The 24,068-nt window shown below is 37.8% G+C and overlaps 2 protein-coding genes across 2 annotated transcripts; both read left to right on the forward strand.

Annotated features, from left to right (window-relative positions):
* Nucleotides 1-5,817: 5,817 nt before the first annotated feature.
* On the forward strand, nucleotides 5,818-14,903 carry LOC119901344 (mpv17-like protein 2). Its single transcript, XM_038716975.1, has 5 exons — nucleotides 5,818-6,007; nucleotides 10,784-10,945; nucleotides 11,068-11,144; nucleotides 14,269-14,397; nucleotides 14,823-14,903. Exons 1-5 carry the CDS (start codon nucleotides 5,818-5,820, stop codon nucleotides 14,901-14,903), a joined length of 639 nt encoding a protein of 212 aa, XP_038572903.1.
* Nucleotides 14,904-16,206: 1,303 nt separating this feature from the next.
* On the forward strand, nucleotides 16,207-23,264 carry LOC119900500 (cell wall protein DAN4-like). Its single transcript, XM_038715507.1, has 4 exons — nucleotides 16,207-16,344; nucleotides 18,003-18,338; nucleotides 19,449-19,612; nucleotides 22,092-23,264. Exons 1-4 carry the CDS (start codon nucleotides 16,275-16,277, stop codon nucleotides 22,134-22,136), a joined length of 615 nt encoding a protein of 204 aa, XP_038571435.1. The 5' UTR covers nucleotides 16,207-16,274; the 3' UTR covers nucleotides 22,137-23,264.
* Nucleotides 23,265-24,068: the final 804 nt, after the last annotated feature.

Raw genomic sequence — 24,068 nt, forward strand, 5'->3', positions numbered from 1 at the left:
CTGGCAAGATTGACCAGCAACATTGCTCAAAAAGTTGCCCCGTGTATCATCAGCTTTAGTTAGCACTTCTTTACTGGGCATGATCAATCTTTCAAGTCAATCTATGTACCATTGTCCTTTAAAGTTGTCATGGTTTTGGGTTTTGATTTTTTAATTTCCTGTTTTATTTTGAAAGTTCTTCCTCATGTGTCTTCTGTATTGTTTCGAGCTTTGTGTGTTTTCTGCCTGTTTTCTTTGTCTGCCCTAATTAGTGCCACCAGTATTAAGTTATTCTCCCTTGTGTATTTAAGTCATTGTGTTTCTCCTTGTCTGCTAGTTCGTCAAGCTTCCCAGTCTTCCCAGTGTTTCCTCTGCTTTGGATTACCTACCTACTTTATAGATCTTTTGGGTTTAATTTATTGCCTGCTCCTTTTTTGATTTTGTTTGCCTATGTGGACTGCTTGCCTGTTTTGGACCCTTGCCTGCCAGCAACTTGCTGTAAGCTTGTACACCTTTTGTTTACTATTAAAATTTTTGAATTGCACCTGTTTTTGCCACCTGAGTCTGTGTCCAGGTCCACTCCCTTGTGTTACGGTTTCTACGCTTGAACTAAACGTGACTATTATCAATCATTTTCAGATTTTACATGTTAACAATGAATCCTCCATGCATGCCAAAGTTAGTCATGGAGTTCCACAAGGTTCTGTGCTTGGACCAATCCTATTCACCTTATAAATGCATCCTTTAGGCAATATTATCTGGCAACATTCCATTAACTTTTTATGCAGATACCCAGTTATATCCATCGATCAGGCCAGACTTCAAGCATGCCTTAAGGACCTAAAAACCTGGATGACATGCAAAATTCCCATGTTAAACTCAGACAAAACTTAAGTTATTGTACTTGGCTCCAAACTGATGTAAAACACATTATCTAAAGATATAGTGACTCTAGCACTCTCCAGCACCACAGAAAGGAATTGTGTTCATATGTCTCCCTGGTTACCACCAGGAAAAAAACAGGTTAAAGTTGCACAATCTATAAATTGGATGGACCTCTGGAAAGGTAACTTCTTGGAATACTTTTTGCAATGGTAATTGTGTTCCATCTGCTTTAGCCCCTGTCCTGTCTGTGCCGCAGTTCGTCTCTGAACCCTCTAACCCTAACCCATCAATCTCCAGCCTGGAGCCCCTCTTGTCTGCAGTCGGCTGGACAACCTGTCATGACCCAAGCAGGATACAATGGAGAAATGCATTCAGGACTTGGCTGCAGAGATTATGAGACCTTCTTCCTACCCAGTGAATGCTGTTTTGTTTCTTTTTTAACAAGAAAGGTGGGACACTGTATTGATTTTTGTGGATTAAACAATATAACTGAAAAAAAAGTATCCTTTACCACTCATCAGCTCTGCTTTTGGCCCTCTTCATGGTGCCACGGTCTTCACTAAATTAGACCCTCCAAAACACCACCACCTCATTCGCGTCAGATCGAGGTCACAGTCACTGAAATTGTTAAGAAAAGCAGTAAAACGGAGTAGGTTACCCCAAATCTTGCAGCATTGCAGTTGTTGTCTACATCTTGGTTAGTTCTTGTAATTTTATCACTTTTCAGATGCTGTCTGTTAAACACCCTTGGAATAACAGGAGTTGCACTGGAAATGTCGAAGTTTTGTAAATATGGCATAACTTGCTTGCTGTGACGCCCTGTAGGTTCTGCACACCAACACATGACCCTGTAGAATAACTTTGGGAACCTGGACCCATTGCCCTGTAGTGTAGGCTATTTGTAACTCCTTGTTTTCATACTTTAGGGAGATGCTGCTAGGGGACAGACCTCCCTGTTAACTGATTTCTCTCTCCAGGATCCACCTTTGGTTTGGTTTTTGGATATGTTGTTTTAGTTGTATTTACCTTGATTCTCACATTACAACACACTTACACACACTTATCCATACATCCATCATCTTGCGCGGACACTACTGAAACTACTGATATATGAATGAATGAATATACTGAAGATAAAAAAGTTAGATAGTTAAATAGAAAATAAAAACAGGCAGGTCTCTCACCTTTGCTTATTTTACTCCTTTTATTCCCCATCTCCCACTCAGAAGAATTTTTTATTTTTTTTTACTCTAATCCTAAGGGGACTCTAACCTTTAACACTTAGGGAATCTAACCCTAAGGCGAATCTAACCCTTATTCCTTAGATATAGTTGTCACTGTAAATCCACATTGTCCACGCTACAAACTCTGGTAAAATTGGTTGACAGAGGGCCCTGTCGACAAGTTAACCAAAAACAGGGACTCTAACCCTTGTAATTCTACTCGGCCCTGTTAACTGAGGATCATCCCTGTGAGATGGTACAATCAAAAGAGCACTCTAAGCTTTTTAAATAGTGTTCACAATCTAAAAACAAAGAAGAAAGCAGGACAGCTAAAGTTACAGTGCAGTGTAAGTTATCAATCCACATCTTTAAATTTGATTTAATTAAAGGCAGTAGTAAAAAGAAAAGTCTTAAGTCTTGATTTAGATATATGGAGCATAAAAACTGAATGCTGCTTCTCCATGTTTAGTTTTGACTCTGGGGACAGAAAGCAGACCTGTCCCAGACGACCTGAGAGGTATAGATGGTTCATAACGAAGCAGAAGATCAGAAATGTATTTTGGCCTTCAACCATTCAGTACTTTATAAACCAACAGCAGTACTTTGAAATAAATTCTCTGACAGACAGGAAGCAGGTGTAGTTTACTGTACTGTACTTTGTTTCAATTTAAAGTGTACTTTAATTTGAAACAATCCTTAATTTATTTTGAGTTAAATAAACATATTTTGTTAAATGTTTACAATGGTATGGTTCCCTTTTGTTGTGGTCTTTTGAGCCAGGTTATGACTCAAAAAAGTTTGTCTGTTGCAGTGCACAGTGTTTCAGGCTGTAGTTTGAATGTATGCGGGGACACGTCCCCATCATCACCGAGGTGCATAGCATGCTGCTGTTGCGACAGCTGATGTCCCCTTCAGCTCTTCTTTCTCTCAACTTGTTTTCCTTGCTCTTTCTTTTTAAGGAAAATAAATATTTTTGGAAGCTTTGCTTTTTCTGTCTCGGTTGCTTCTTTCAGCTTTCGCTTCGGAAACCCACTTTTGTTTTTGTACTCCATATTGTGTTAATTTCCCAGTTGCGGTCACTTCATTAGCTCTTCTGGGCATTACTGTTGAACTATATAATAGTTTCACGTGACATCTGTGTCTTTCCTGGGTTAAATCATTGCTCAAGGTAGGTTCAACTGGATTCTGCCAATTCCATAATCATGGAGTGGCCAGCACCCACCAAACATTTCCTGGGTTTTAATATAACCCTTTTTTTGGATATCTTTCTATTTCTATCTATCTATTCTATTTCTATTTATAATCTATCTATTTTCTACTCACATGAACATTTCTTTTTATTAAGATCTGAATCACTTTAATTTTGGGCGATTCTTCTGTAACACTGTCAGAATATGTTTTTATGACATTAACAGTTGTGTCTCTTTTTTTCACTTCTTTCCTCTACCTCACTTACTTTCCTGTCTTTTCCTCCTCACTGACTGGCTCTTGTTTTTACTTTTTCATCACTCCTCGTTAATCTAATTGAGTTCACCTGATCACACTTTATTTAAAGACTGCACTCAATTTCACTCACTTTCTGACCTTCACATGGGGCAGCTTTTCTGATTGAATAGCCTATCTGTGTATTTCTTACCCTCTTTTATGTTCGTAAATTAAACTTTTGAGTTTTGGAGAAATTAACTTTGATCAGAGGATTGAAGTTTCTTGGCTTTTTCTGTTATTGCTTTCCAAAACTACCTTTATTGTTGTTTCTGTTCCCTAAACTCTCCTCACTACTCCACCTTGTGGAACAGTATGGTAATCACGATAAAAAAAGGGATAGTAAGTGACCCTTTTTGTTAAATTCAGTCAATATTTATAATTTAATTTATAATATAACTTTGGCGGGAGGAGCTTCTGAGAGTGCACTTAACGGAGCGGTGTATTTGTTTGGCAGTTGAGTTTAAATATCCACAGTCTTTTTGCGGAATCACCAACTCTCCCTTTAAACCAGACTCACAACTCAGTTCATGTAACAGCTCTATTGAATGTGAATGGGTTGTTTTTACCCTGTAATGATTTAATGTGATTTAATAATGTAAATTTGGGATACATATTTCCAAAAATAAAGAAAATTGCAAGCTCTGTAGAGCCATCCCTCTCTCTCTTTTACATTTAATACAATCCATCTGGAGCTGGATTTTCTCCACAGAAAAGTTAACAAACTAATTTTGAGTGAAGAGCATGTTTGAGGATAACAAGACTAAAATTCATGCTCACTCTTATGAATGACTCTTGTGAGTTTCCTCACATATACAAAACACCTTTACTCGTTATTTATCTTTTCCGTTTGCCCCCAAAGATGAAGAAACACATTGCAAAACACTAACATCTGTTTATCGCATTTTTTTTTACAGAATAGATTCAGATTTGAATATGAACCATGTTCTTTTTGCATCTTGAAAACAGAAACTGTAGAACATGTAAATCTTTTTGGAATAACATCTATGTCTGGATAGCTTTCAAGATTTATTTCCCAGTATTTGAGTATTAAGTCCCAGTATTTGAGAGCTGATGGCTGCTCTGGAGGACATTATCATGGAGTTTTGTCATTGGTTTCTGAATGTTTATAAAAGGTTGGTAATATTATGCTAATATTTATACTCCCTATATACTTTACTTTTTTGATTTGTCTGTTTTTAAAGGCATTGTTGCTTGTGCTCACTTGCTGGTTTGTTAGGTAATGTATGTTATTTTATGTCCTTGAAATGTATGTTGTACTGTTATTAATTTTAAAAGGAAATGGAGAGATCGTTGTGAAATTGAATGTATAATTTTGCACTCAAAAGGTCAACATCAGTGCTTGTGTTGTGCCAAAAAGAAAATGGTACAGTAACCAATTGTCTTGTCAGCTACATAGTCAGGGCAGCTGAGCTGTTAATCCTGGTATGGTATGGTATTGTATACCATAAGGAATGGTAACGGCATCTAGGCAGCATGTGAGGTAACTAATGGCTGCCATGACTGTTAGCTACTTTAGCATCGGTCAAGGAGTTGGTCGGTGAATCTGAGTGCATGAACTTTGAACCCTAAAATTGTTCCAACAGTTTCTGTCTGTAAAAACTCTGACAACAGCAAATTTACCAGAAACATAATATATTTATAAATAACAATGCTGTCCATACAAGAAAGTAAATAGCCAAACATTCATTGTTGGATTTTTCTTTTAATAATATTGATCAGGTGGTTTGGGACCAAGAGGGGTGATATTAACTTCATAAGAAAACAAAAAGAGGCTTTCTGCATTTATAATTTTTAGAGGCTTACGTCTAAAGGGAATGAATGAAGATTTTTAATGGAGATTTTTATTGTAGTTTTAACTGTTTGAAATACTCATCCAGGTTTTATATTCTATTAATATAGAGGTAGTATTTTTTGATAGGAGATTTGTTTGTTTATTTTGTTGTGTACTTTTATGTAGAAACCTCTGTGTTAGGGGTGTGGCAAACAATGTCTGCAACTCTCATTGGATAACTCATAAAATTCAGCCTTTTTGTAGAGTATATATATAGGCTGTTTGTTTGTTAGAAATTTGGAAGATCAGCCTGAAGGCCCTGTGCTGAAAGGGGCTGGTGAAATGAAGAAGATTCTTGTTTTCTTCCGTTTGTTTTTTGAAAAAATCCACAGAGAGACACAGGCAAAGTTTTTTTCCTTCAGATGACATCAATCTCTCTGTGATCCAAACATCATGCTTCCCCGGGCGGGTAAAGAGTTTCTGGTCCGGATACGGTTATCCTGGCGGACACTATTCCAGGGCCGTTACCTGCTGCTCACCAACACCCTGAGTGGAGGAGTCATAACGGTGCTGGGAGACTCCCTGCAGCAGAGCTGGGAGAGCCACAAGGATCCAGGCAGAGTCCAAGACTGGAGGAGGACAGGTGAGAGACAGAGAGGGAGTAAAGTGTAGCCAGTGGCACGTCATTAATGCAATGTGGTATCATTGCATTAATGACACTGGAGGTGTAGGTGCCTTGCTCCTTGACTTAATGATTTACCTCAGGCTCAATAAAATGAAATGTACAGAGGCGTCATCATAAGTCACATTGGACAAAAGCCAAATGAATGTAATGTAATGGGTTTGGTAATATTCTGCTTTTTGGCAACAGGGAATCCATAACTGTGCATCAATAATGAATCTGTTAAAATCAACCATTTCTGCAGTGATAAATCTAGCTTTGCTCTTTTAGATAATTTTCTAAAACTAAAACCTTTGTTCGGTAAGCTAATATCATTCTAATGTAGATAAAGAATATCTGCAATAGCTGCGTCAGGATCCGGGTGGCTTACCACCTCTGCAAAACAATTTCCTCTGGAAAATTTCTTGGATTCATATAAAATATGGTCTAGAGACTTGTATTGAACAATATGCTAGGGTATGATTCAACATTTGGTCAAACCCAGTAAACTATTTCCTTTAAGTCCATCAGAGTTTGTTTTGAGATAATGACCAACTGCTTTTCTAACTTTGCTCACACACACAGCAAAGTGCAATCCAGTGTGACAAGTCTGTTAAAACAATCATGTCCCACCAGTATAACACGTTATATTCCCTGAATGTTTTCCGCTTTCTTATATTCATCTGGGTGGTGTCTGAGGTTTTTTACAGCTTAGGCCTATACACAAAGTTATGCAACTCAGAAATCACCATTAATACCAGCACAAATGTTTGTGTGCACAAACAACACAAACAATTGTTTCTCTTCTCTCAGTGCTCTCCAACTAGGAAAAGCTACACCAATGGTTATTTGTGTTTGTCCTCACAGTTGATCGCTTTCTTTTTTCACAGGAATCCGTCCTCTGAATGCTGAATTTCTTTTTTATCTGTAACTTTTAACTTTTCTTGGACACATGGCCCCACCATACTCATAGTTGCTTTAGCCTACTCCGTTGCGGTTACTCCAGAGTCCTGTAGAGATGGAGTTGCGTCATCCCATTTACATTACATTTATCATCTCCATGTAATTTCCATTCAAGTGGCTTCACTGACTGTATAGCCTATGAGTTACATTTTGAGGAAGTTGTACTTGTCAGAGTAGTTTAAATGCATCATACTTTAACTCCTACATGAGTAGGATAGTTTTTTAAGAGAAAATCATTACTTTTACTCAGCTACATTTTGGATACTTTTATCACGTTACTTTGCCACTTATTTATTTATTTACCGCAATCAAGCATCCACACGACTCTGTTAGAGCAGACTAATGGTAGTATGGCTTTCAGTTAGCGCTAGCAGCTAATATTTAGGCTACAGATTAAAATTTAGTGCACCTAGATGAGACCGTGTTGGTGCAGTGGGTTTCGGTTGTGAAGTCAATAGGCTACACCAAGCTGATGCTGAGCTGACAGAGAGCAGTGTCTGGTGTGTTAATGCTAATATGTTTAATAATAATTAGCTACACACAGAATATCATGCTTAAAAACTCCTGCTTTCTGCCTTGCTGGAAATATTCAAGCTAACAGTCTGCATTTAACTGGTCATGCTCATTGGTGCAGCCTGATGAAGACAGATTAAATTATGCACATAAAAAAACTACAACGTACTCTCATTTCATGTGGATGTGACTGATGACTAATGTTTCAGTCACAGATGATCTTTCTCAGGTAAATGTGAAGAAGTGAGCACACCTGTATTTAATAGGCAATAAATTATGAAACATCACAGCATTATCTCCTAATTTGATTTGTTTGCTAAACATAATTTAATATCAGACAACAAGAAAATTATTTTTATTTTATTTTTACTCAATCTTTACTTATTGGAGTACTAACAGACTATTGGAGTACTAACAGACAGAGATAATATTAATGCAATATTTTGTAATCACACTTGATGGATACACACTGGGAGGTTGTGGCAGGTTATCTAATCAGGAGATGATGACTTTTCATTTCATTACAAATAAATACAACTGTATGTGCACTTTTTTACCTTTACCATTTGAAATAATTCTGGTCAAATCCACATCAAATCAAAGACTTTTTTAAATTTTTATTTCTACTCTCTACTCAAGTAATTACCAAACCAAACCAAAGCACATTCAATAAAGACTCTTAAGATACATAAATAAACAGTATAACTTTAAGACCACTTAAAAGTACAATTTGTACATAGGTTTAAAGGAATTTGTTATTCTAAAAGCAGTGGCAACAATTAATAGATTCTAGCTCTTGTGTGACTCCTCGAGGTTGTATTTCAGCTGTTCTCCCCATTTCTGATCACATGTTAATATCTTGTAATGACAACTTAACATTGTCTAAAATAAAACTGCCACGTGTCATTCCATTCTGTAATATTTAGGACATTAACTTAGACGCTTTCTCTAGTGGTATTGATGGTTTCCCCAGTATAAACTGTTTATCCACCCCTGATGAACTGGTTTCGCACTACAACGATGGCCTACAAAATATTTAAAATTCTCTGGCTCCTTTTAAAACCCCGATTGTGTCCATTACCTATTCTGCCCCATGGTTAACATCTAGACTACTCCAGCTCAAAGTAAAGGGTCATCGCTTGGAAAGCCTTTAATAGAAAACTGAACTCGTTGTTCACAATGAACAATAACCACATTCTCAATTACAAGGACACTCTTTCTACATCCAAGTCCACTTATTATGCAGGTATAATTTGTTCAGGTGAAGGAAACACTAGAGCCCTGTTCTCCATGGTTAACAACATACTATGACGACCGGACTCTCTTGCGCCTGCTGCTAAGTGTAACTCTTTAATGTCATTTTTTAAAGTACACAAGATTCGCCAGCAACTGACTTCTAATTCCTTTTACAGTCTGTCTCTTTCAGGTCTCTCAGCCCATCTTTCTCGTTCATTTTCAACTACGTGTCAACTAGAACCTCTTCCTACCATCTTGGTAAAAGTCTGCTTAGCTTCTCTCTCCTCCCTAATTACTATTCATGTACAATCCTCTCTCACCTCTGGTATTGTTCCTTCATCTCTAAAATCAGCTGCAATAACTCCTATGCTACAGTAGGTTTGGTGGACAGGTAGAGTTGTGTGTCATCCGCATAAAAGTAGAAATTCCAGAAGATATAGCCAAGAGGAAGTAGATAGATGATGAACAGAAGGGGGCAGGACAGAGCCCTGGGGAACACCAGTAGTGACAGGAGATAGGTGTGATTTGAAAGTTCTGAGTCGAGTGCTGCCAGAGAGATAAGATTTAAACCAGTCCAAGGGTATATCAGTGATACCAATAGAGACTAATCTGTCAAGGAGGATGTTATGAGAGATGATGTCAAAGGCCGCACTCAGATCAAGGAAGATAAGAATAGCTAATAGTCTGGAGTCAGGTGCCATGAGAAGATCATTAGTGATTTTTACCATGCTATGGCAAGGGCGAAACCCAGATTGGAATTGTTCATAGAGGTTATTGTCACGTGTGCATGAACCTGAGATGCAACTGTGTTTTTTTGAGGATTTTAGAAAGAAAAGGTAGGTTAGAAATAGGTCGGAAGTTTTTGAAATTGTTGTGGTGACAGTATACAGTACTTCCCACCCACCTACCTCTCTGATTGATGAAAATCAAATCCTGGTTCCCCTGAAACTTCCTCAAACTTAACAGTGACAAAACCAAGGTTCTCCTCATTGGCACCAAATCCACTTGACAAGTAGAAAGTGACAAAACTTGACACTTTTTCTCTTACAATTGAAAACTCAGTTTCCTCCTCCCCTCCGGTCAAGGGTCTGGGTGTCATCCTCTATTGGACACTTTTATTTCAAGCTCGCATTATTGATGTCATTCGGTCTGCATACTTCCATTTACATAACATTAATCGCCTCCGTCCATCTCTCACCCACTGGTACAGCCGTTCTTGTTCACACCCTGGTTACATCCCGCATTGATTACTGTAATTCTCTTTTTTTTGGTCTTCCTCTCAAATTCATGCATAAACTTCAACAGGTTCAGAACTCTGCCGCTTGTATCATCACCAGAACCCTTTCTATTAATTATATCACTCATGTCCATCAGCAGCTTCATTGGCTCCTAGTTAAACACCACATTGATTGATTGAAGATCCTGCTCCTCACTGTCAAGGCCATTCAAAACATCACTCCTCTGTACCTCATTGACCTCCTTCATGAACACACACCCGTACTCTTAGGTCTTCTTCTTCTATTTACCTCACTGCACCTCCAGCCTGTTTGACCACTGTGGGGTTTAGAGCCTTTAGCTGCTCTGCCCGTCGCCTCTGGAACTACCTTCCACCAGACTGGAATATCCAACATGATCACTGTTTATCTGGTCACAGCAATCTTTTGTTACTAATTGACCATACAACCAGTGCAACAGAGCAAGCAACAGTGGTGCTGGATGTGGTCAGAGGTGAAACAGGCTTGAAACTTTCAACCAGAGATAGCTGTAAAATTTTCAGCTTTTCAGCCGGGTGTTTCAGCACAGTTACCTGTGCAAAAAATACTAAATCCAAGATTTAAAAAACAGTTACAAGAAAAAAGATGTAAAGCATTACTCATAATGCAATACCCCTACAATTTCACAATAATAAAACTAAACCAAATCTTAATCAAAAAAGATAGTATACTTAAATCTCCATCTCTTCATAAAGAATAAAAACGTAATGTTTGTCAAATGTTTTGAATTTTTAATTCTTTATTTTCCAATAACTCTTAATTCTCCATTAAGGTCGCATGTTTGTGATGAGCTGCTCCATGGGTCCATTGCATCACTACTGGTACCACTGGCTGGATAAAGTGTTTGTGGGCACAGCTCTGAACACGGTGGGCAAGAAGCTTATACTGGATCAGCTTATCCCCTCACCAACACTCGGCGTGTGGTATTTTTTAGGTGAGAAGGATATCAGAGTTTATTGGCATTAAGGAGCCTGCCTCCTTCTTTCTAGTGCACGCATTCACGCATCAACATAAAAAGCACCGTAAACATCTGACAGACAACTCTGTTTATTGCAGGTATGGGTGTCATGGAGGGACGCACTTTATCCGAAGGCTGGGAGGAGTTTAAAGACAAGTTCTGGGAATATTATAAGGCAAGTAGACCTGTCAGGTTGTGACCTGCAGATCTGGAGCAGCAGATCAGTGCACATGTCTCACATTATTGCTCACTCATCACATCAAGTTCTTAAGGAGAGTTGAGATGTTAACTTCCTCTCTATTGCATTTGTAACTGTGACTTAAACTGTCTTGTCTGTGCTGTGTATTTCTAGTTTCTCCAAATGACAAAAATCTTGTTGTTGATGCTTAAATGGTCCTGTAGCAGGTATTTGCCCTATAGGTGTGATAATGCCCTTTTCTATGTTGTTGTGAATGCATATGCTGTGATCTAATCGTGGTGCTGGATGGGGGACCCATCAGTCTTTCGAAACCCTCTTGCCCTCCAGGTAGACCCAAATAACTGACGCAATCTGTGTAGTTTTTTACAGAACAGCCTTTTGCCATTTTACAGGCTCGTGTCAGAGCTATTAGTTCTGCTCTTTGTGATGAGCACGGCTGTGGACACTGCTAAGCCTCTTGCATCATTTCGCCTGTATCTGTAGCCTGAATTATGGCATATCTTGCTTATAGAGGGGTAGGCTCCCTATAACAGGAACCATCGACAAGAACATATGGGCTTTGCTCTCATATCCGATCTGAGTTTTGTCATATCTTACCACTTCAGATTCACAATCATGTGGCTCGCCTTGGTGGGGAAGTTGGATCAAATCAGCAGGGTTTTTGGTGTGCCATGACCTGATGGTTACATCAGTGTATTATAACAAATGAGTGTATTCTTGGTTACGCTCGGCTGTAAGAACAAACATTCCTTTCTCTAAAGATTCATTAGTTTGTGTATCTCATAGGTAATGCTGCAGCTAACAAATGTGGAACCCTTGTTCTACTGATATCAGAGAAATAGAATAATAGACTAGAGGCTGCTTACGACCTCCTACTCCTGGCTCTGGTGGGATACATAGAGATAGAAAGGCTGATCATAATTTGGGAGAGCAAGTGTAGGGGCTGGCTGGAGCAGCTCCTTAATGGTTTCAAACATTGCTTCTCCCTCAGGTGTTCATTTTAGGCAAGCCTGAAGTTTGTCTTTCCCTGGTTCTTTTATCATAGCACGAGGTGCTGGTATGACAGGATATCTCTCAACCCAATCTAACCTATATACAGTCAATTCCCTGAAATGTCAACATATTTCAAACAGTGACTGGTTTAGGATCTTTCTTAATACCAGTGGTGGACAGTATTTAAGTGCATTTACTTAAGTACATATTAATACATATACAGGTACTTTACTTGAGTATTTAGTTTTCATGTCACTTTCTACTCACTTCTACTACACTACTTCTAGATATTGTACTTTTTACTTCGCTACATTTATCTGACAGCTTTAGTTACTAGTTACTTTACAGATTAAGATTTTTACACAAAAAACACACAAAGGCTTAATAAAATATGTTCTGGTATAAATTAAATGATCCAACATTTTATACAAATAGCCTGCAGCTGACACAATTATTAGAGTGACATTGAAATGAACTGGCAATAACTTTGATCGTTAAGACATTTTTAAAGTAAAAACCATTCCACCAATACAAAAAAAGTTTGAAGTGAGCTCCCAACAATTACAACAGTAAAATCCTGCTTTTACATTAATGCATGCGTAATAATAATAATATAATATATAATAGTATAACAGTCAAAAGACATTTTTCTTTCTCCACTACTTGCTACTTTTACTTGTAATACATTTAGTACTTATATAGTAAATTTTCCTGATTATACTTACATACTTTTGCTTAAGTAACATTTTCATTGCAGAACTTATACTTGTAACAGAGTATTTTTAAATTGAGATATTATAACTGAAAACTGAGTAGCTTGAATTATTTTGAAATGGCAAACCTGTTTATAATGAATGTCATTGTTTAATAAATAAGAAAGTTTGCCTGTTTTACTTTTAAATTCTGTTTGTCAGGTCAACAACCCCTGACTAACATGACCATACTAATAGTACTTTTTTACTTTTGATACTTTAAAAGCATGTATTTTGACTCGAGCATAAACTGAAATAGCAAATTTCACATTTTAGTGGAGAAATATTAAGCGAGGGTATTTGTACTTTTACTTAAGTACAGGATTTGTGTACTTTGTCCACCACTGCTTCATACTTTCCAGTTGGGAAGGTGACTCTCGCTTTTATCAGTGTATATGATGTGTGCCAGCTTCTTCACTTTATCTTGGCAATATTGGAGCTTCTGTTGAGTTTTCAGGACAGCAATGGAGTCAGTGTGGCAAAGTCTGAGCAGATAATGAGATCATCAACATACTGTATTACAGTACTGGGGACTAGGTGTGTTTTCATGCAGGGTGGTTGGTATCAACACTCCTGCTTCTAATAACCCAAACATTTTTGCCTCTATCTCTGCTTTATTCTCTGCTTCACTGGATAGGCTACTGTGGGATCCATGTAGGCCTCCAGCCAGGTTTTTATTGGATTTCAACTGGTTGGGCTGACTGTAAAGCCTTCATCTGTATCATGTGTATCATGTTGGAACCATAGCTGTGAGGGGACTTTCTGTGGCATATCTTTAAACTGCTGATCTTCAGTCAACACTAAAGCTTATAATACTGATACTTCAGGGCATTTAGATGGCTCCTATTTTAGTTCCAAGGCTTCTTCGACCGTTGTTACAAGGTGTTTGGACTCATAGTCTGGGTTAATTCTCACAGTAATGTGGGGAGGGGGTGATTAACTTGAAACCGGTCCTATCTGCTGTCCACAGCGAGTGCTGCACCTTGTTTCCAATGATGAGCATGATCAGCATTCTCTTGAACATGTGGCTGCTACTTGGACCATTTTTCATCTCTATTGATGTTCTTCCTGTAATCCTTTAGCCTCACATCAGTGCAGTCATTTGGTCCCCAGATAATTAAAAAAATATATATTTAATTTACAAAAGAACAACACATAACCTACCAATAGACTGTGACTCCCTTTACATGTAGTAATTTATCATTCTGCAAAATGCTGAAGGAATCATCTAAAAACCTTACGTCTGCATCAACCACCAATTGTTTCCCTCTGAGTAGGTTTTACTTGAAACAAATCTTTGTCTGGGTAATCTCTCCAGGATTGTTTATGCTAATCTGTCTTGTTCTTTCCTTCAGGCGGACTGCTGTGTTTGGCCGGCAGCTCAGATGATCAACTTCTTCTTTCTTTCACCCAAATTTCGCGTGTTGTACATCAACATTGTCGCCTTAGGGTGGGACACCTACATGTCCTACCTCAAACACAGAGTAAGTAAGCCACACAAGAGATTAAAGAGACATATGGCTTCCTGGATACTTTTCACTTCTTGTATTAAGAGAATGTGTTTATTTTTTATTAATATATTTGATTTTTGTTTTTATCATTGTGGGCCTTCTATGTGTTATCGATACTTCATACAAAATAAAATTAATGTAAACAGACAATTAAGAGCAGTTTTTCAAAATTGATTTAAGTGTATTTCTTATTGTTCTTCTGTAATGTACAGTGGTTTGTCAAATGGTTTGTAAAATTATAAAGCAGCCTCAAGTGCTAAATAATAGATTCTACTGTCAAGTGGTTTTACAATAAGATTGCCTACTTTTTAATGGTCTCTTTATATTACATATATCTCTTTATATATATTATATTATATTATATTGATTATGTGTATTGATTTCTGTTGTGTTGACAGGATGGCAGCCACCACACTGAGATAGTGTTGGTGCAGAAGGAAGCGCTCCCACCCTCCAAACCTCTGGAGGAGAAAGCTTAGAGACGTTGTTAATGCTCAACTGTGAAGTCGTTCATCAGAGGCAAAAGATTATTTTGCTGTTTTTATCAGTTCAACTTCTTTTCCACTTTTGTAAAATGTTGTGAGACTGTTATAACAGTTTTTTCTGATGGTCTTTTTCCTTAGACTAGCTGCTACTCTCTCAAGTTTAAACCTACCACATGTCTCTGATTGACTGACTGCCCGAACTCAAGTGTATTTGTGGGTGTTTAAATGCTGACACACTTCCTTCATGCATCTCTGTCCAGTTGTTTATTTATTTATGTCTGAATGTATGTCTCCTGTAGGAGCATTCAGGGATGAAAAGCTATTTCACTGCCTGTCTGCTAATACCTCTGATAGTAGTGGTTTTCTTTTAACTACAACAGCTAACTGCTGCTATTAACACGTCATTCAGCAAGGCCCTTAACGGACAATTCATTGATATCTTAGTTGTGACTGTTACATGAGTGACAGTAAATTTAACTTGTATGTATATATGTATGTATATATATATATGTATGTACACTATACGGCCACTGTATTAGGTACACCTGTTCAATTGCTTGTTAACACAAATAGCTAATCAGCCAATCACATGGCAGCAACTCAATAAATTTAGGCATGTAGATGTGGTCAAGTTCAAACTGAACATCAGAATGGGGAAGTAAGAGGATCTAAGTGACTTTGAATGTGGCATGGCTGCTAATGGGGATCAAAATAAATAAATGCGTATTTATGAAAATTACATTTATTATATACATTTCAGAATCTTCAAACATGAAGAAACTGTTAAGCTATTGTGAAACAATAAAGATTTTTTTGTACAATTCAAACTGCTGTTCATATGACATGAAATGCATTAAGAAAATATGGAAAGAGACACAGAAGAGACAAAAATATGGAGCCTAAACATAAAATGAATTATAATAATAATAAAACTGATAGAGCAGGTGAATAACAATTACAGTGCAGTGCAAGACATGAATAATACAAGATACAAGATATTTCTGCTGCAGAGAAAGTAAAACATCACTTTGCGTGCAGCATGAAAAAGCCTCAGTACTACTTACTGAGTATTTAAAACCGCCAAAGTAAAAGTTTTCATGAGCTGGGATATCTTGAATCAAAGCAGTAGTAATCAAGGAAACAGACTTTAATATCACTTTAATGTGTTGATGTCAGTTTACAGATAATCCTTTGGGCTCCAGTTGTCTCCTGAAAATCAGCAAATACAGAGCTGTGTTCAAACATTGACTAACTCCTCCCCAGGCATTCATCACATCCTGCTCACAAGGATGTAGTCTGTGAGTGTGTGTGTGTGTGTGTGTTTGCATATTGTCGACATGACCGCCAGCCTTTTCCTCTTTCAACATGCCTGCAGTGATGCACCTCACCATGCTGCTGTCCCTGTTTGCAGTGACAGTTTATTCAACCCCAGCAAGTAAGTCAGCATTTTACATTTTTACCTGTTCAACTGATGTGTTTCGTTTGTTTGAGTATTTGCCCAAACGCTGTGTGTTAAAGTCTTGTAAAGATGCAAAGTTATGCAAACAGGAAACTTCCCGCACCAACAGGGAGGTTCAGCAGGTTTGTCTGACGTGGTTTGGTGCCTGTTTTTTCTCAGTATGCAGGAAAACGTTTTATTAAGTAGAATTTTGAGCGATATCTGAGTCCAGGATTGCCTTAAAAGTTGGACAACATGCAGCCTTGCAGTAACACAGAAACCTGTATATTTAAGATACATATATATATATATATATATATATATGTATGTGTGTGTGTGTGTGTGTGTGTGTCTGTGTGTGTGTGTGTTTGTCTGTGTGTGTGTTTAGCTGCGTTTACAAGTCAAAGTTTGCCTTTCTGCATTTTGTATTATATAGATTATTAAAGTGAAATATGAATTGCTTTAAGTGAATCATGAAGTAACTGGGAAGGTTCCCTCTGGCTGGAAACCAAAGCAAATATTTAATCAGTGAATGTGATCTGAAGCAAATCTACTGTGGTTTCTGCTACTTCAAAAAACACTTTTATGCACATGTACACAACGCCAGCTCATCTGATGGTCCATCTAGTACAGGAGCTCATCTGGAGTTTTGATCATACCACAGCATAACAGTATCCTGAATGTAAAACCAATATTGTTTGCCCCAGAGTAGCTACGAAATGGTCTTGAGCTCAAGACTGAGCATATCAACACCACTGTAAGTAGCAACTAGCTGTTGTGTTAAACAGGGCCACAAAGTATCAAGATTAAAAGCATGTTTTAGTTTATACTTTGATTCTGTGCTGTATCTACACCATGGTTTGGATAAAATCTACAAAACCCTTAACAAAACTGCATTAAAGACTACAGCATACGACTGTTCTGTAGTAAGACCAACAAGATAAAGCAGAAATATAATTTTCCCACTTAAGGGATTAGATTTAGATTTAAGGTATGTAGCAGACAACTTCTATCAATGTTTACCCAAATATAACATCCTCAAATGTCTTGTTTTGTCCACAACCCAAAGATATTTAGTTTTCTGTCACACAGTAGTTGGTAAATAATTTAATAGTTGACATCTAATCTATTAATCAGTTAATTGTTGTAGCTCCATAGGCTCAGATAATACAAAATAGACAAATGTTTGCGGTTAATTTTATACTTCATATCTTAATTTAAGGTCTTGATTGCTTAAAATGTAAGATCATTTTAAATGCTTAATTATAATTTATTAAGCTTGCTGACTCTGAATTAAGCTTTGTGGCTGGTGGGGTGCCGCATGTGCGATTCCTTCTGACCGGCCGCCACTGCCTCTGAGTTTTCAAAGATTGCCTGAGCCCGGTGTACATATTTAGGAAAATAGGATGCTTTGATTTGTGACTCAAATGTGATACGTGAGAGGGAAAAACTGGGGGGAGTCCAAGTGCAGTTCTCTGCATGTGCAGGCTGTGTCATGGGTGAGGTAGGCCCAAAGTCATCACCTATTGGAAACATAATTTCCAGGTTTGCCTCTGCTTTTAGTTTAAAATTTTTGCCAAGCCTACAAACACTTTCACTATGTTTATCTTAGTCATGTGTCAATGTTGTGAATCATGATGTTTGTTCCTTTGCAGACAGCACAACTTCCTCTGCAGCTAAACAGTCGCCAGAGACAACCACAGGTGTAGCTCAACACACCAGTTTGGCTGTGACAAAGGATGTCACTTCATCCACTATGAAACCCACCAACACACAGCAGAGCACCACAGCAGTCACTACCGAAAAAGTGTCACCACCACCCTCGACTACTCCGCAAACACCCAACAGGACAGAAGAAACACCTACGAACACTCCTCCTCAGACTACTACCACCAACCAGACGTCCAATGAGACAGTTTCCCACGTAACGACACTCCCACCAACATCATCAAACGTCACTGCAACCACCACCATAAACACAACTGGCCCAGGTCAGGACTACTGTCAGATATGAGAGTTTGGAGGTTGGAGGGTTAATTCTTAGTCAGAGGACAATGCTTAAATCTAAAGCATCACTAAGAACGTGACAAAATTAAAAACATCTTCACATAGACATTGTTCCTTTGTAGTTGTTGATTTTGCAGTGAAATACAAATAAGTCTAACAGCTTTAAAAATAACAGGCTGCAAATAACTTTTATTTACTTTAAAGCTGCATTGATAAATTTACTAGTAGGCAGAATATCTTCAAAACTGGCCAACAGTGCACCTTTCCTATGAACAATCTTAAGAGAAAAAAATTTATTTAATTTTCTGCTTCACTATACATGTAGGTGAAGAACTATGCAGCAAGCTAAAGGCCGAATACAGCAGTTGGCTGTTTGTTTTTATTGGAGGCAATTATGAAAAAATAAAGGATAGTAAGTAACTAAACAAAGTATTTCCAGTGAAGATCAACATAAAGCCTCACTAGAAAGTAGAACACAGTAATTAATCTAGTAGACATTCACATAGTCCACAACAGTGAAAGTAAAGAGTAAAATACACAACAGTTCGCCCACAGGTAAATTAACAGTTACAAAGAAATTTGCATAGTTTGGTCAGCAGTAAACTGATTATTCAACTCATAAACAGCTGTAATAAAAAGAGTCCAGATAATGCTCCAACAAGTGTATTAGAGTAAAATAGCCTACAAAAGATTCTTGTCAAGATTTGTTTGCTGGGAAAATTAGCTATGTTCCACGCACAAATGTATCTCACCTGATGTGTTTAAGCCATAGTCTTCTGGTCCTTTAGCTTCTGTCACTGAGAGAAACAGTTGTGACATCACATATGCGAATTTTGAGTTTGTGGTCTTTGTAATTAAATATTTGTGGCTGACTTGCAAAATTATCTTTTAAATTGAGACCAGCTGCTGGTGGCAGAATACTGCTTATAGGTTGATTGTAATACATTTTGCACTTTAAATGTCCTCTGCTGGCACAGTTAGAGTTGTAATTATTTCTTCTTCAACACTCTCTATTTTTGACAGAAGCAAAAATTTAGTTTATTCAGTTTTTTGAGTTGTTAGGAAGGTAACTTTTGTCTTTGTCTCACCCTCAGCTCTTTCACACAATTGGAAAAAAGATGACTTGGCAGCAAATCCCGGCCTTGTGGCCATCCTTTGCATCTTCTGCATCGTCCTCGTCCTCGTGCTCGTGGTTGCCACTGTGAAATGTATCCGATCCCCGAGGTCCAACTTTGAGAGGCTTGACGATGTGCCACTAGTGAGTTAGAGAACAGGAACCTGATGTTTTACCTGATTTTAAACTGATTGTATGTTTTAGCTACTTAAACTGAATCTAATCTTTGCCAAATTGGGTATTTAACACATTTGGATGAGACCATACACTTTATAAAAGAAGTGGATGTAGCCACTGTGGCAACTATTGGTTTTTGGTATAATGGCTGTCACCATCTTGGTTTTTTGGAATCAGATTTGATCATATTTGCACAAAAGGGTGGATTTGGGAGGTATAAGCATTGCTACGCCAGACAGGTCACCGTGGTAGTGACTTCAATCACAAAGTAGCCTTGCCCTAAAGCATACCTTGCTTTATCATCTATTTTACTCTAAATGGGAATTTACAAAATGAAAATCATGCTGTGTCGAAGAATACTTTAAACTAGTGAATGAGCCCATAAACTCATCAGGAAAGTGTTTACTGAGATAATAAGTCATGTGAGAAGTAGTCATTTTGACATAGACTCCAATGCAATCTTTTGCACTTCTGCATTGGCTTCACTTTTCAGACCCCGAGGTTCCCACTTCGATGAGACTGAAAAAAGGATATTTGTTTTTAGCCATACTAGCAGTAACAGTATTGGTCAGCCGGTTGTTTGGTTGGTTGGTTCAGACTGATATATCATTACAGCTAGTGGATGGATTGCCATGAAATGTTGCAAAGACATTCATATTTCCCAGAGGATAAATTGCAGGCTCTTTGATGATCCCTTTTCATCCATCACCATCATCAGATCAGAACTTCAATTTGTCCAATGCATGCAAAACTAATGACATTCCCATCAGCCTCAGCTGTACTTTATGTTTAGTGCTAGTTGTTAATGTTGGTACACTTAACATTATACCTGCTAAACATCAGTATGTTAGCATTGTCATTGTGAGTTTGTTAGCATGCTGTGCTTAAGTAAAACCTCAAAGAGCGACTAGCATGGCTGTTACCTTTTGTTTAATATTTGCCATTTTGCTAAATTCTTGTACACATGATGTTTGACATGAAACAAACGTCTGTGAACTCACAATTGTAACCAAATTTAGATGAGGCTTGCACATATCATCTTCAAGCGAAGATGGAAGCTAGCAAATACATTGTATGGTTCAATCAGGTGTGTGCAGGTTGTCTGTTAATTCCACCAGCAGGGGGCTCTCTGGTGATTATGTAGAACAGTGGTGACAAGTTTGCATTTTTACTACTGCTGTTTGGCCTGACAGAAACTGGTTGTTTCAGTAATTTACAGTATCTTTACATTTAGCTTTTTGTTGTCCTCTTTGTGAGGAGTTTTTCTGCAGTCCTAATAAACTCACAATTGAATCAGGTTGGTGGAAAACTGAGACATGTCTTGTGCAGATGACCATAGTTTGTAAGTTATTGTGACTATATAGATCAGCACCACTCACATTTGTAATCTTACTTGTGTGTTGATTTTCTTCAAAATATAAATATGTGGATAGAAATTATCAAATCATAATTTCGATTGTTTCAAATAAGCTGAGCTGCAGTGTCTTGCTCCACAGGGAATTTAACTGTCAACCTTGGCAGAGTATGATGGCTGGCATGTAAAACATTTACAACTGGCATGTGTAATTTTCTTCCTTTTACCCTCAGCTGTGAGCACTGTGATTTGCTGCTCTCTCTTGCGCAAACAGGAAGCCTCAATGGAAAATTAGTGTGTGAGAAAAGAATCAAAAACAGGACAGTGTGTGGTGAGCATGTAATGAATAAGCACTTTCTTCCGAAGTGAAATCTTATCATTAGCACTCCATCAGTGTGTCAGCAGGTATTCAGACACTCTCAGCATCCTGGAATCTTTAGATGTGTGACCAAGGATCAGGTCTCAACCGTGTGAAAAACAGGGAGACTTCTCTCCAGAGACAAAAGCGAAACACTCTATAGAATATCTACTGTTACCAGCTATCTATAAATCTTTATTGCCACACGACTGTAGCCGCTGTAAAACACTTGCAGGACGTTGTGTTGGATTTAGACAGAGTGTACTACATATGAACCTACACAGCCAACAACATATGGGTCCAAACATAAAAACAGCTGCTTTTGCAATGAGCAGGTTATGATAACTTTAAGATAAGGACTTGTGGGTTTGTTAAGTGACAGGACTATAGAATAGTTTTAGACTGAATGTGGAGCTCTCAAACACAATCAAACACACAGGATTGGACAAAAGCCAAGTCAATCCAAAGTTCTTGGAAAACCAAAGATTGGATCTTGTTTACCTCATCAATCAATAAAATAAAATATGTTCAGTGCACACTTGTCACCCTGAATGTCAAGCAGCACTCAGCTCTGCTGACTCCTTGAGCCTTACTGCTGAATCCTGTTTAAGTTTAGCACAGATGGTAAAGCAGGGTGGTAAAAGCAGACATCCAATACAGACATCTTAACATTGTTTGCAGGTTATTATGAATATGTTTTGTTCCTTTTAACCCGTTTCCTTTCATCTCTCCAGGGCAATGTGAACGAGGAGTCTCCGTTCGCCCATTACTCAAAATGACAGAAGCATCAGTCACTGAAGTCCAGGGGGAGTTCAGTCTGCTGTACAACTCTGATGTTTCTGGACAGGAAAAAAAACAGGAATGTCGTCCATGCACAACAAAAAGACAGGTTTTATGTTTTTCTCTCAGGGTCTTATTTCTTTACATAGCACTTTTGTCAATGACAGTGGAGTATTTGTGCCCCAGCTCTGATTGTTGACTTGCTCATTTGGCTGCTTTTAAATGTGCTGATTTAGGCTCTGAAACTTAATCAACTGTTGCACTAACTCTTCCTCCATAGTTTCTTTTGAAAAGAAAATCAGGGTAAAAGTGTACGGCATTGTAAGCACTTACAATTCATAATTACACTCTTACGTAAAAACAAGTTATAACAACACAGGAAAGTTTCCAAAATGATTTAGGGATTACATATGAAGAACATATGAAGACTTAGTAGTAGCTAGAAATAATGCCAACAAGTGCAGGTACAATTATTGTTTGACTTTCCTCTGTTAGACTGTAATCCTGTCCAATTACATTATTTCTGCCTTTAATAAACTCAAACTCAAAACTAGTTAACAGTTCAAAGACAAAATAGTTTTCATATCTCTTCACATAAAAAGTTCCATCCATCCATCCATCAACAACCGCTTATCCTGCGTACACTGTCACGGGACATAAAAAGTTGACACATGTAATCTTCTACCATTTTTTTCCCTGTGTGGCAAAGCTGCCACACACATTCATTCATTTGCCCATATGTGACTCAGATCTGATCTTTTTATAACAGTGTGAACAGGCCAAGTCACATGGAATCTGATCTTTTCCAGTTCGGAAATGGGCCACTTCCATATGTGGTCCTAATCCGATACAGATCGGATCTTTTTAAATGCGATCTCAGTCTGGACACTCAGGTCGCATTTGATGCGACTTCTTCCAATCAAGAATTAAATATTCAGACTACTTTCATGCTATTTTGGCCTACAGTAATTTTTCTGTAGGGCAACATGTTCGGGGATGCTGTAAATCCATGCTTTTAAAAATCTGGGTCACACTTCTTCCGTGTGCATTATACAATTTCTGTCAGACAGATGTAACATAGAAAAGTGTGATGTTTACATTGAAATAAAATGAATATTCCCAAAACACATTCTTTTCAAGTGTGTTGTATTTTCATCACTGATTGGTTCCCCAAAAACCTGCTGTCCTCACTTTAACATGTCAAGTTTCCCCAGTGGTGACTCAGCCTCCAAACAGAGTGTTTTGTCTGCAGGGTTTGATGGTGAGGATTACCCAAAAAGATCGGAATGAATGTGTTTCTGGGTAAGGGTGTGGTCTTGCTGTCTTTTATTGTAACATCACAGAAAATGGTGAAAGTTAAAGTCTAACACAGTGGCCTAATGCCTAATATAAATATGACTAACAGTCATCTGAATAACATATGTGAGTGTGAGGGAACCTTCACTTCAGAATCAATACTGTATTTTATTTAGCATTTTACTTGTTTTAATGTATCTATTGTAACGTCAAACTCATATATCATATAGCCTTTTACACGTTCCATATTTTAATTATTTTTATTTATCTATGTATCTTCCCTAATCAGAATGTTTTAATGACTTTCTATTAGCTATAGTGTCATTATATTTGTTTGTTGTTGTTGACTTAATGTCACTATAAATGCTGGTTGCCCCTCAACGATTTCTTGAGCAATAAATAAAGGATGAATGACTGACTGACTGAATGAATGAATGAATGTAAGTCTTTAAGTGAGACACAAAAGCAGAAATTAGATGTTGGCTGTTGCAAAGTGTTTTCACATATGACCTAAAGGCTGACTTTGATGCATGTTGTTTTCTCTCGTTTTTGGGCCAACTTCCAATTGTAGGCTAATGTGTGTAAAATACTTGGCCTGTGCTATATGGAATATCTGAGTCCATAAATGGCAGGGA

This window comes from Micropterus salmoides, unplaced genomic scaffold (assembly GCF_014851395.1).
Source record: "Micropterus salmoides isolate LMB-PRFRI ecotype aquatic unplaced genomic scaffold, ASM1485139v1 Ms_hic_scaffold_13, whole genome shotgun sequence".
Lineage (NCBI taxonomy): Eukaryota > Metazoa > Chordata > Actinopteri > Centrarchiformes > Centrarchidae > Micropterus > Micropterus salmoides.

What these genes read in the sequence shown, in the direction of transcription:
- LOC119901344 (XM_038716975.1), top strand. Translation starts at nt 5,818, where the DNA reads ATGCTTCCCCGGGCGGGTAAAGAGTTTCTGGTCCGGATACGGTTATCC. An exon ending in CGGCGTGTGGTATTTTTTAG is followed by an intron (nt 10,946 to 11,067) that starts GTGAGAAGGATA and finishes TGTTTATTGCAG; the next exon opens with GTATGGGTGTCATGGAGGGA. An exon ending in TGTCCTACCTCAAACACAGA is followed by an intron (nt 14,398 to 14,822) that starts GTAAGTAAGCCA and finishes TTGTGTTGACAG; the next exon opens with GATGGCAGCCACCACACTGA.
- LOC119900500 (XM_038715507.1), top strand. Translation starts at nt 16,275, where the DNA reads ATGCCTGCAGTGATGCACCTCACCATGCTGCTGTCCCTGTTTGCAGTG. An exon ending in AGTTTATTCAACCCCAGCAA is followed by an intron (nt 16,345 to 18,002) that starts GTAAGTCAGCAT and finishes GTTCCTTTGCAG; the next exon opens with ACAGCACAACTTCCTCTGCA. An exon ending in GGCTTGACGATGTGCCACTA is followed by an intron (nt 19,613 to 22,091) that starts GTGAGTTAGAGA and finishes TCATCTCTCCAG; the next exon opens with GGCAATGTGAACGAGGAGTC.